The sequence below is a fragment of the Micropterus salmoides genome, unplaced genomic scaffold (assembly GCF_014851395.1).
Source record: "Micropterus salmoides isolate LMB-PRFRI ecotype aquatic unplaced genomic scaffold, ASM1485139v1 Ms_hic_scaffold_19, whole genome shotgun sequence".
NCBI classification, from domain to species: domain Eukaryota; kingdom Metazoa; phylum Chordata; class Actinopteri; order Centrarchiformes; family Centrarchidae; genus Micropterus; species Micropterus salmoides.
Genome location: NW_024041039.1, coordinates 20225399 through 20238176, shown reverse-complemented (window position 1 = coordinate 20238176; position 12778 = coordinate 20225399). Strand labels below are relative to the sequence as shown.

Below are 12778 nucleotides of genomic sequence, written 5' to 3'. Positions count from 1 at the left end.
CAAAGGAGCGACATCTTTGAGTTTAGAGCAGGAAGAAAAATGTTCCTAAAATACTGGCAACCTCCCCCCCACACACACATTTTAAGTCACATTGAAGTCTCATAAAGTGACATTTTCTCTCTCTTTCACTGTTCAGTGTACGTGCAACCCATCATTAGCAAGGCCCGTGCAGACCTGCTGAAGAGCCACTTCCTGCCTACACTGGAGAAGCTGAAGAAGAAGACAGTGAAGGTGGTGGCTGAGGAAGAGCTGTTGAAGGCAGACAGTAAGGGAGACACCCAAGAGGCTGAGCTGCTCATCCTGGATGAGTTTGCTGTACTCTGCCGGGACCTGTATGCCTTTTACCCCATGCTTATCCGCTATGTGGACAACAACAGGTGAGCTCACTGAGCAGTAGGTGATGGAGTTGTTTTAAAGGAGTATTTAGGAGGAGATGGCGCCGATGTTAGTGTTTGCAGAAAAAATGCACAGGGTGTATTTAATCTCTCCCTTTATTTCAGGTCCAGGTGGCTGAAGGAACCAGACGCTGACTCAAATGATCTCTTCAGAATGGTTGCTGAGATATTTATCCTCTGGTGCAAGTCACATGTAAGTTCAATCATCTCCATACTTGTTTAGCTGCAAAAAAACAACAACAAAAAAGAGGCAGCCTCTATGAATTAGAGCTCTGATAAAGCTTTCCTTGGTGTTTGTCTCTAGAATTTCAAAAGAGAGGAGCAGAACTTTGTGGTCCAGAATGAAATCAACAACCTTTCCTTCTTGACTGGCGATAATAAGACCAAGATGTCAAAGGTAGGACACTGTTAACTTTATTTCCTTCTTCTGGCAGCAGATTTAAACTTCTTTAGTCATGTTGACCCATCAAACATGTGTACATGTTTATATGAGAAAGCTGAAAAAGATGTAGAAATAAGCAGGATCATAACTGACTTGTGTGTGTGTGTATGAATTTATGCATGTATGCTTGTTACAATAGATGGCAGAAAACTAACATTCATCCCTCAGTAGACAGATATTCCTCCCTACCTACAGCCCTTGTCGGCATTACTTGCGTTAGAACATTTAATTTCTTGTCTGCCTGGTTTAGCTGTTTAAAGGCAAACAAATGGTTTTCATTGCAGCGCACGTCCATGTGTGGACTGTGTGCCTCCATTAACTGCCCTCTCCTCATTTTCTTCTATCTGCCTTTCTCTTTCTGTCTCTCTCTGTCTCAAACAGTCCTTTAAGGAAAAGGTAGAGTGACGCAGTGCATGAGCTGTTTACCTGCCAGCTTATTGGCTTAAATGCTCCAGTCCTCAAGCAGAAAAGCCAATAGCTTGTGCCGCTGTGCTATATAGTCTATAGTGTAGTTATATATCATGTCACCTGATTATTTGTGGTATCCATTCATCACCATGTGTGACATGGTAACTTTGGTCATTCCTCATTCCCTTATGGGCGGAACACGTCTCATCTGGAGTAATGAAGTCCAGCCCTCCTGGAGCAAATCATGTGATCACATGCCACCGGTGTGTTTGTAGTTGATGGATTGTGGTACCGTGGTGTCTTTGGCTAACAGTTACCTTAAGCTATTTGTGTTATGTTGTAGTTGGTGTGTAGTGAAGTGTGTGTGTGTGTGTGTGTGTGTGTCTGTCAGTGTATACATAATAATGTGGAAATGAGTGTTTTCACTGAGCCAGCTGCTTCAGTTTGGCTCAGAAGTGCAGTTTTCCGTCACGGGTAGCACCTTGCTGCTCCAACAGCGGCAGTCTGCTAGTTCTACTTTTCAGCTGAGGTGTGAAACTTCTTAATGATTCAGTAGCACAAATTAAGTCTGGTCACAGATTTTTGCCAGGGCTGAAAAATAAATGCCTCAGTCGCCTCTGGGTTTTGTTCAATACACTGTGAGTGCTCCCACTGTGAAGTAAGCTCCAGTGAAATACTGTTATGGCATCAGTTTAAATGTTGAAAGGAAGTGATGTAGTGCAAGGTTAAATATAGCAAAATGTATAGTATTTCGCCATAGCTTCTTTTAATTCACCGCTTTGTGTTTGTCTGAGGTTAATATCGTGATTTTTTCAGTCTGGAGGACAAGACCAGGAGAGGAGACACAAGAAAAGGCGTGGTGAGTTCTACTCTATCCAGACCTCACTGATTGTGGCCGCACTGAAGAAGATGCTGCCCATCGGCCTCAACATGTGTACCCCAGGAGACCAGGAACTCATCACTCTATCCAAGACCCGCTACCTCCTGGTGAGACAACTATGTGACCACGTACTGCCCACACATTTGACATGAGTCTTATGAGATCAAAACCCAAGTGCAACATCTATCAGGGATGCTCATAGAGTCCAAGTCAAGTTTTAAGTCTCTGAACTAGAGTCCAAGTCAAGTCTCAAGTCACACATGGTTATTACGAATGTTGTATCACCTGCTGCGTTCAGTCCAGGTTGCTTATAAAATTGCATAGCTATAAGGAATTCTGTAACTATAACCTGTTTTTCACTTACAGAGCACAACCATGTAATGTGTAATTCAATTAATGACAGCTTATTAACTACTGTAAGTCAACACATCCCCCAGACTCTCAAACAGTGTCTCATTAATGAAATCAACACTTTTCAGGGCAGAAAAGAGGCTGCAATCACTTTCTGGCAAGTGAAATACTGCATGTTATGAGTTGTTTGGCCATTTAAAGGTATTTTAACAGGAAAAAAGGTCTGGATTGGTTGGTACACAGCAAGTAAAATAATGTAGAGACATAAGGATAATTGCAAAAGAGATCATGTCTTTATTTTATATATAACTCAGCAGTAAGTCATATTAATTATATTCTACAGTCTGTTTTCCAAATATAAACAAGTATGTTAGGCATACGCCTATCAAACATATAATCCATCAGCAACAACAGGCTTCTGTTTTTGCCTATAATCACGTAAATGTCAGGCCTGATTACGCTATAATCTGCAAACACTTATTTAGCCACAATTGTGATTATTCCATTAAAGGAAACAGTAAAAACAAAACAGGTTTCACAAAGACATAGCTGTGCTCTTACCACGGACATAAAGTGATGTTTATTTGCACATTATGTCTGTGTTACCCAGATGAAGGTGTAGTCGTAAAGAAACTGGGTGATACAGATTTAACAAACTGCGCATGCTCCCACGGACAGCAATCAGTTTTTGGCAGACAATCACTTTTCGGCACGGCACCGGTGTTTGTTGTCCTCTCTTACGTGTGGCCACGCGCAGCAGGTAGTTGTGTTACATAGGTAGGTTATAGGTAATGCAGGGAGGGGAAAAGCAGCAAACTCATTTCCTAAAAATAAACATTGTTCACGAGTCCCGCACCTCGAGTCCAAGTCAAGTCTGAAGTCTTTTGAGGACGAGTCTCAAGTCACTGTGTGCGCGACTTAAGTGCGACTCGAGTCCGAGTCTCAAACTCGAGTCCCCATCTCTGACATTTATCCTCCACTCAAACAGGAACATCTCTTTGAAACAGCTACATTAATAAAGCTTCACATGTGCCTCCTCATTCCTGTTGTTGTTTAATAGAGAGATACAGATGAAGAGGTCAAAGATCATATTCGGCAGAATCTGCATCTTCGAGAAAAGGTGAGCATGTCGAAATCATTATCATCGCTAGAAGTGATTATTAGCCTCCAAAGACTGTATATATTGTATTTCACATCCTTCTTTGTAACCCACTCTCAGTCAGAGGACCCTGCAGTGAGGTGGCAGCTAAACCTGTACAGGGACATAGCAATGAGAACTGAGGGGCCTCCAGACCCTGAGAGGGTGGTGGACCGTATCCAGAGGATCTCTGCTGCTGTCTTCAACCTGGAGCAGGTCAGGATCAAAAATTTATACATACCCGAAGAGCTGTAAATGACACCCAGTTGTGCTAAAGATAGACGATGTAGCATTTCTTTTAGGGTCCCTGGAGAACTGTTGCCCAGTGTAGACAATGGCATGCATAAGCCAGTCCTTGACATCTTGGTAGGGTGTGGTCACCTTCACACACACATCTCTCCATTCGTCAAAGCACATAATGAATGCATTCACAACCTTGTGTACAGAGCATATTGTGAGATTAAAAAACATTGAGCTTTATATTTTCCTCCATTGTTGCTGTGTGTTGCACCCTCCGCTTTTTACTTGTTTTGACGTAGGTGATGAAACACAAATCGCCCTGATCCTTTGACAGCAAACTTGCACTGGGCTGCTTGATTGTTTCTGACTCCCCCTCTACAGCGCTTCTCCTTTCACAGTCAGGTTCATGACAGAGGAAAAACCTGGTGAAATTTCCAGTTCTCAGTTCCCCCCCTCAAGTTTACCTGGTAGAGATTGCCATTGCAGTGTGTTGATTAATGATGTAATCTTAACACTGACTTCTTCTAATCCCATTAGGTGGAGCAGCCTCTAAGATCCAAGAAATGTGTATGGCAGAAGTTGCTTTCCAAGCAGAGGAAGCGAGCGGTCGTCGCCTGCTTCCGCATGGCTCCGCTTTATAATCTGCCAAGGTATGACTGTATGACTGTATACATTACGCCAATAGTCTCTACAGGTTTGCTGTACTGTAATGAACCCAAGAAGATACTCAACATTCAACAATTGCAGAGAGCCCCTGTGGTACTACTACCAGATGGGAAACTGTGTAGAAAGTTCTGTCACATTGCCTCTATGTTTTCTGGCCAAATATCACCACACTTTCTTCTTCTTCTGTCTGACTCACAACTCTCATTACTCTCTTCCTGGGTTCTGACCCTGCATTAATGCACAGCCTCCCTCCGTCCATTTGTAGGACAAATGTCTTGCCTGCAGCTGTTATGAAGGAGTAGAAAAAAAGGGACACAAGCAATTTCATGCCCCGCTGCTCTGTAACTCAATCACAGGAAGTCAGGCAGAGAGCTACAGTAGGGAGGAAAACAATTAGGAGGCCCAACCTCGGAGTGGCCATCTTCAAAATGTGCTCAGACGATGCCGCCCGCCTGCCTGACAGCATGACTCATTTATTCAGAGTTATTGACAGTGAAATATGACACTGCATAGCTTATAATTGTTAGACAGTATTTACAATGCAGGCGCAATTGTTTGTTTTGAATTGGGAGTCGTAGATTTGTATTTGAGGGATGGATGTGAAGCTTCTGGATAATGTTGACTCTCCCGAGTTTCACACATTCAGACGTCATTTTTCTCTTTTGTCTCTCTATTCAGCCTTTGTTCTCTCCTCAATGTCACACTCTATTGTACCTCGTCCCCTCAGGCACAAAAATAATAATTACTTCCTGAATGCCTACCGACATATTTGGCTGGAGATAATGCATGAGAACACAGACCATGACAGTCTGCTCTCCATGCTGACGGTAACGTAGTGCTGACCCAACGTTGCTACTGAATGACCTTGCATACCTTTCTGAACTACCCCTCGCTTTCCTCCAGGCACGGTTTATGCTACAAATTTAACTCCCATTCAGATATCCCCACTGGTTTATTCACTGGTCCATATCTGTGCAGTAATGCAGCAAACTGAATCTATACCAAATGCTTTAAAGCAATGTTTCAGCGTTTTGGGAAATATGCTTAATTGCTTTCGTTTTGAGAGTCAGATGAGATTGATACACCTCTCATGTCTGCATACTCTTTTAATAATATGTACAAAAACAGATGAGCCTTAGAAGTGCTTGTAGGCAGATTTATTGACAGAGCCAGACCAGCTGTTTCCAGCTGCTTCCAGTCCTCATGCTAAGCTAAGCTAATTGCCAAGTTCATTTTTAGCGTACAGCCATGAAAGTGGTATTAATCTTCTCATCTAAGCTTGCCAAGAAAGCTATTAAGTGTATTTCCTTTACGATACATGGGTACTTCATATAATCAGTCATTGGATATAGTCTGAATTTATAATTGCTGCCTGCTGATGAGAATTTAGGACTAGATTTAATAATAATAAAAAAATTGTGACTAGATCACACTAGCCTGGCGGAGAGTATTTACGTCACAGCTCTATATTTATAAGTAACATGACGGTTTCCTCTCAGTTGACCAGTTGGATGTGCCGGTAATCTAAACTAACCAGTATTAACCTCTACTAAAGGGACCTTCCCCTCTTTTGCTCTGCTTCTATCTAACCCGGGCTAATCTCCTCTCACCCTTCCTCAGGCATCGCTCTATTAACCTCTTCCTCCAGGCCTATCAGAGAATATGGATAGAAACAGAGGAGTACTCTTTTGAGGAGAAGCTAGTGCAGGATCTTGCAGTAAGTACTTGTGTCATCCCCCAGGTGCCCCCTTGTTGGTACCCATGTGCTTTGGGGAGCTGAGCGTCACCCCTACAGTACCACTTTCCTTTACTTGTGTCATTGTTCAGAGTGCTTGAAAGTGCCTCATTTCCACCACGTACCACTGGGTCGCACTCAGTCATTCATACGTCTTTTCAACTCATGATGTCATTCGTGCCCATTTTTGGCACGCATGACATCACCGCTGATGTCAGAGCCAGCTGGTGTATTTCGACCAGTGTGTCCCATCCAACATCGGTAAGAGGGCATCCCGCCACGATGTGACGACTTACCAATGAAATTTCTGAAGGTTGATAATCATAAAACATCACAGTCATGCATTGAGTTTGTAGAGAAAGCAGAAGAAATACAGCACGTAGCTGCTTTCTTACAACTTCACAAAGTGCTTCAAAAATATTTTGCACTTTGTAGCCCATGATAACCTACAGCCTAATACGCATAGACTGATTAAAAATGCTTGAAGGATTCATGAAACGGAGCAGAATAAATTACCCTGGGTGCGTGTTGTTTTTCTCTTTTTCAATATTGAAATAAAGATAAAATTTGAATTAATACCACTTTTGAAAATCTAATCTTCCTTTAGCCGTTTTAATAGTCAGATCTTCCCCACAATATTGGAATTCAAAGCCACAGGGCACCACATTTTCCAGCCAACCACGTGCACATATTTGCAGGAAAAGCAGTTCCAGTGTGTCCGCTATCATGAGTGGTCTCTGCTCTGGTGTGGAATGGTAAAAAGTCTATGATAAAGTGTAAACTGGGTTCATGGAGAGTCATGCTTAACTCCAATCTCCACCTTTTAACAAGGCTGAACTTCATCCGCTGTGTGTGTGTGTGTGTGTGTGTGTGTGTGTGTGTGTTTTACTATGTTCATGGGGTCCAAAAAGCAGGATTTTTGTGCGAACCAAAATGTTGGACCCTACAAGTTTAAAGGGCTTTTTAAGGGTTACGCTGAGGGTTTAGGGTTCAGGTTTTAATAAGGTTAAAGGTTGGGGTTAGGATAAAGGTTAAGGTTAGGCAAGTAGTTGTGATGGTTAAGGTTAGGGTAAGTGGCTAGGGAATGCATTATGTCAGTGAGATGTGTGTGTGTGTGTGTGTGTGTGTGTGATTGCTGGCATGTGCCTGTCATTGTGTCAATGCTCGTGCCTGTGGTTTATTGTCTGCATGCTATCAGTGCATCCTGTCCCTGTCTTTTTTTCTTAAGGTAAGTGATGTTTAGTTAAGTGACAGTTAAATATAACTGTAACTACTGTTCATACAGTGTTTTCTCAGTTTAGGGCTCATATAGTTAACATTGAGACTACAGGCCTGAGCTCCAGTATTTACTTGTATGGGTTTGTCCAGAAAACGCAGCCCAAAGTGGAGGAGGAGGAAGAGGAGGAGGTCAGGAAGCAGCCAGACCCTCTTCACCAGCTCATTCTGCATTTCAGCCACAACGCTCTGACTGAGTGCAGGTTAATATACACTCACTGTCACACACCTGACCACCTGGCACCGACACGCTTTGCTCCATCTGTGCTACATAATAGTTTTGGCCTGCCTCTTAGCTAATAAAGAGCTGCATTACGCTAAATCATCGCCTCATCGCTATCTTTTATACTAGGAAAGAAACAAGCAGTTTCCTTGCTGTAAACTCGCTGCTCACTGTACATACATTGCAGTGGCTATAAATATAATCGCTGAATCTTGCATATTATTAATAAGATAAGATGTGATTGTGTGCTATACAAGGTTTAACCACCAGATATTTATCTTCCTTTTTTGTTAGTTCTTTGGAAGAGGATCCCTTGTATATTGCATATGCAGATATGATGGCTAAGGTACTTCATTCTCTAAATTGCTTTTACTGCAATGTATGCTGTTCAGCAAAATCTTGCAGGTTTGACATTCTACTTTCTCTTTCAGAGCTGTGCTGAAGGTGAAGAAGAGGAAGATGAGGAAGGAAAGGAGAAAACGTTTGAGGTGCTACTGATTTCTCTCATTTTGCTTTGTTTTTGCATTTATATTCAGGAGTGGTGCTTACTATATTATCATTTCATACAGGAAAAGGAAATGGAGAAGCAGAAGATGCTGTACCAACAAGCCAGACTACATGATCGAGGAGCTGCAGAGATGGTGCTTCAGATGATAAGTGCCAGCAAAGGTAGGAAAACACACATTCACCTGTCTGCCTTCTTATTACTGCCACCTTTGGTATAGCGACTGTATGATGTATGGTTTGTCAGGTCGACTTGGCGCCATGGTGACTTTCACCCTCAAACTTGGCATCTCCATCCTCAACGGGGGAAACATACTGGTCCAGCAGGTACACTTCAATCTGCATGCAGAATTTGGATCGTTAACAGCACCAGCCCACCATTTACTGTGCTTTTATCTTCATGCAGAAAATGCTGGACTACCTGAAGGAAAAAAGAGATGTTGGCTTTTTCAAAAGTTTGTCTGGACTGATGATGTCTTGCAGGTAATATAGCCCAAAACCAATTATGACACACCAAACAGATGATTTACTTTTTGTTTTATATGTCAACTGCGATTTTAATGGGAACTCCACCAATTATTTCAGTCAGTTTACTAGTCACAGGAAGTACTACGCAGCCTCTGAAAACAGTTGTATAATGTCTTCTGTGGCTCTGGTGGAGCTTTGTCAAGTCTGAGAAAAAACTGTATAATTTTTACAAACTGCGGATGTAGAGTTAAACAAACAAACATGATCTTACCAATCAAGGAGACTCTAATGAAAATATACTTTTGGTTGCATTATGGGAAGTGTAGGAACTTAACCTATATTGGGGACTCAAAGTCAGGATATTGCATACCATTTTTTGACAAATACAAATATGACAATGTTAGAAAGAGTTTAAATACACACATTTATCTCCTACAGTGTCCTGGACTTGAATGCTTTTGAAAGGCAAAATAAAGCTGAAGGTCTGGGGATGGTTACTGAAGAAGGAGCAAGTAAGTGAGGATAATGGCATAGTAAGCTGTCCTAGTTGTTCATTTACCAACAATATGAGTGAGTGATTTGTCCTCTACCAGTTTATGTGGTACTGAATAAAAAACTTACAAGTCAATATCTGTGCCATAATATGATTTATCATTCATTGTAGATAAAACATAGACAGAACCTCAATACTGAAAGTTCAGTCATTTATGTGCTACAGTCTCTGTTGTTGCTAAATGCTGACCTGCTGCAGATCTGAGAGAAAGCACTAAGAGTTTTCAGCCAGTCAGTGTTACACATGTGGCCCAAACCACAGCACGAGCTATAAATCATATCACAGAGGACACATGTAAGAATCTTGTCTCATTCAGGCTTATGGCGTCACTGCTCTTCAGTCAGGCTTGTAAATTGGCTGCTAGACAAATGATGCAGCATTCGCTTGACGAAACATGTGCTCTTTAGTTTGTTGTCGTACAAACCCATCCCAATGTCACGTATGTGTCGTGTTGTACGTCACCATCATGCAGGTAAACCTGTGCTACTGTATGTCTATGTCCTGTCCGGGCCGTGTCTGCTACTTAAAAACACTCGCAGTCACAACTACATCCACATGAATATCCACATGTAATCAGAGGTCTCTATTTGATCTGATGGGTAGCATACAGTATATAAATATGTTTTTCTCATGCATATTCCAGCTCATTATCACCTCATAAACCCAGGCATAAGTAATGGTAACTGTTAGTCTGGTACTCTGTCTAACTTGTAGTCTAAACACCTGCCTAGCGAGCAGACTGTACTTCAAGACTGTTTAATTGTAACCGCATGTCAATGTCGCAAATCAATGTATGTAAATATATTTCTATAGCGCTATCATTCTCTCCTGTTCCTACTTCTTCTGATTGAATCTCAATGTCTTCTCCTTTGCTTATGTCTGCTTTTGTTTTGTTTGTTATGTTTGTTTTGTTTGTTTGTTTGTTTTCCTCTGATCATGTTTTTATCTCATCGGTCGCAGTCAACGTGAGTGAGCGGGGTAAATACATGGTTTAGATTCTACACATTCTGTGCAATGCTGACACTTGATTGCTCTCTGTTCAACCCCCCCCCCATACCTCCTCCCTTGCCCTGAATGCAATAAAACCACCTTTTTCTTTTTTTTTTACATTGGACTGAAGGAACACATGCATGCTCTTTATGACATCTGGATAGATTGTTCAGTCCAGCATCAGGTGCCAAACTGACTCACCACTTTCCACATTTTTTATGCTTCATTTAGAAGAAGTCAGTGCTTGTCATTTGTGTGGGACCTTTGAAGTTTATTTATTTTGATGATACTAACCAGCGTGCAATAAAAAAATAAATCTCCCAAAGCTTTGATTGTAAGAAACAACAAAGCTTTGCTGGTGTTAAATAAGAAAGCTCAGTTTATAAAGTCCGTTTTAATTTGTGAAATGTTGCACTATACCATGGCTGTGTGTTCTGAACCTCAAATATAGTGCACATAACATAATGCCGTTTGACATCTAGACAGCAGCTTTATGAAGCGAAAGCTATGCAAGCCCTGTTGCCTGTACTGACATTAAAATGATGGGTCTCTGACCTTCTTAACGCTGAAAGGGACAGTTAATCTAATTTCCTGTCCTCAGGTTCCAAGGTACTGCAGAATGATGAGTTCACTAAGGATCTTTTTAGGTTTCTGCAGCTTCTCTGTGAGGGCCACAACAATGGTAGGTACACACTTTTCCATAAACCAGAATTAAAGAAGATGTTACTCGAGCTGCATGTAACTGAACAACACAGTTTTAGAGTAGGCTGGGTTGTACAATAACAATAAATATATATGTATATAAAATTTCTACACAAGTAACCAAGTGCTTTATAAAAGTCAAATAAAAATGTCTCGTCTGTTTTAGATTTTCAGAACTTCCTGAGGACTCAGACAGGAAACACAACTACAGTCAACATCATCATTAGTACTGTAGACTATCTACTAAGACTCCAGGTATGATATAATTATAGACAGATGTAGAAAAATGTCATATTAATTCATGTTCTTTAATGTTGGTTCTTTCTTATTTTAGGAATCCATCAGTGATTTCTACTGGTACTACTCTGGTAAGGATGTTATAGATGAGGCGGGTCAGAGGAACTTCTCCAGAGCACTGGCGGTGGCCAAGCAAGTCTTCAACTCTTTAACTGAGTATATACAGGTACCATATCAGCACACACTTCACCACAACAAGCACTAACTAACAGATCGTGATGCTCCGTGATAATCTCTTCTCTCTCTGTACCTAACTCTGTGCTGTGTGCTTCAGGGTCCATGTATCGGGAACCAGCAGAGTCTAGCTCACAGCAGGCTGTGGGACGCGGTGGTGGGCTTCTTGCATGTTTTTGCCAACATGCAAATGAAGTTATCCCAGGTATGTAATTTTGTCTGCAATAAAGTGGTGGTGTTATGTATTTGTGCTCAAGTAGAGTTTTGAGGTTCTTGTACTTGAGTATTTCCATTTTATGTTACTTTATACATCTACTCCACTATATTACAGAGGGAAATATTGCCATTTTTAATCCACTTCATGGATTTAACAGCCAAGTGGTTAAGACACATACCATGTAAGGGGTTTTAGTGTATGCGTCTTTAGTTTAGTACTTAAATACTGAATGGTAGTTTTGTTATTAGTAAAAATCTGAATACTTCATCCACCAATGGTATTTGTTTTTGACAGCCAGAGCTTCCCTTAACATATCTGTAGCCACTAGAGGTCTCTCCAGGCTCAAGGATAACCTCAGGATACTGCAGTACAATTACATATGTCCTCCCTCTCAGCTATTTAATGTATAACTACATCTACATGTTTTCTCCATTTTCTCCACCACTGAACCTTATCTCATGGTCAGCAGAAAGGGCTTGGTCTGACAGTAGAAGCCAGGATGAAGCAGAGCACAGGTGGAGGCGTTTGAATTTGGAGCATCAAAGTACGCCTCAGATTTATGGCATGCTGAATACAGGCTCCATAGAGACCCTAAATGAGTCAAACTGACCTAGCCATCTGCTCCTAGACAGTAAAATAACATTAACCATGGTGCTGATGGATGGATGTTACCTAGAAGGCCCTTATGGGCCCCAGCAGGACCATTGTGGGTCCCCACATTCTGATGCAGCCTTGTTCTCTCAGGGATATCAGACAGGATAGCTGTAGCCTTACAGGAAGGCCATCAGTAGTCTGTGTGATATTGTGTAGTCTGAGTCACAAGGTCTCCCTTTTTTGTCTTCTCCTAACAGGACTCCAGTCAGATTGAATTATTGAAGGAGCTACTGGACCTGCAGAAGGATATGATCGTCATGATGCTCTCTCTTCTCGAAGGTTTGACTCACTGACGCCATGTGTGCTGTGCCAGCAGCATTAGTTTGCAAGGACATTGTCTCTTTTATCACTTTCACCAAACAGATTTGTTTGCTCGGAATGTAATCAAATATTTCCCAAAGAAGCTTTTCTTAATCTGCATGGAGAGTGTTGCTTGTTATTGTGTGTGCTGACAAACTTTGCTCTC

At 41.6% G+C, this 12778-nt stretch overlaps 1 protein-coding gene across 1 annotated transcript in view; it reads left to right on the top strand.

The window, feature by feature from the left end:
• LOC119910706 (ryanodine receptor 3-like) overlaps positions 1-12778 on the top strand; it is a 123569-nt gene that overhangs the window by 98788 nt on the left and 12003 nt on the right. The window contains 21 exon segments of the mRNA XM_038729443.1: positions 137-377; positions 501-588; positions 700-792; positions 1219-1233; positions 2062-2232; positions 3537-3596; positions 3696-3830; positions 4392-4504; positions 6141-6237; positions 7624-7733; positions 8048-8099; positions 8185-8241; positions 8323-8422; positions 8505-8584; positions 8664-8740; positions 9164-9237; positions 10870-10950; positions 11137-11225; positions 11305-11433; positions 11542-11646; positions 12510-12591. Coding sequence (XP_038585371.1) covers positions 137-377; positions 501-588; positions 700-792; positions 1219-1233; positions 2062-2232; positions 3537-3596; positions 3696-3830; positions 4392-4504; positions 6141-6237; positions 7624-7733; positions 8048-8099; positions 8185-8241; positions 8323-8422; positions 8505-8584; positions 8664-8740; positions 9164-9237; positions 10870-10950; positions 11137-11225; positions 11305-11433; positions 11542-11646; positions 12510-12591 — 2049 coding nt within the window.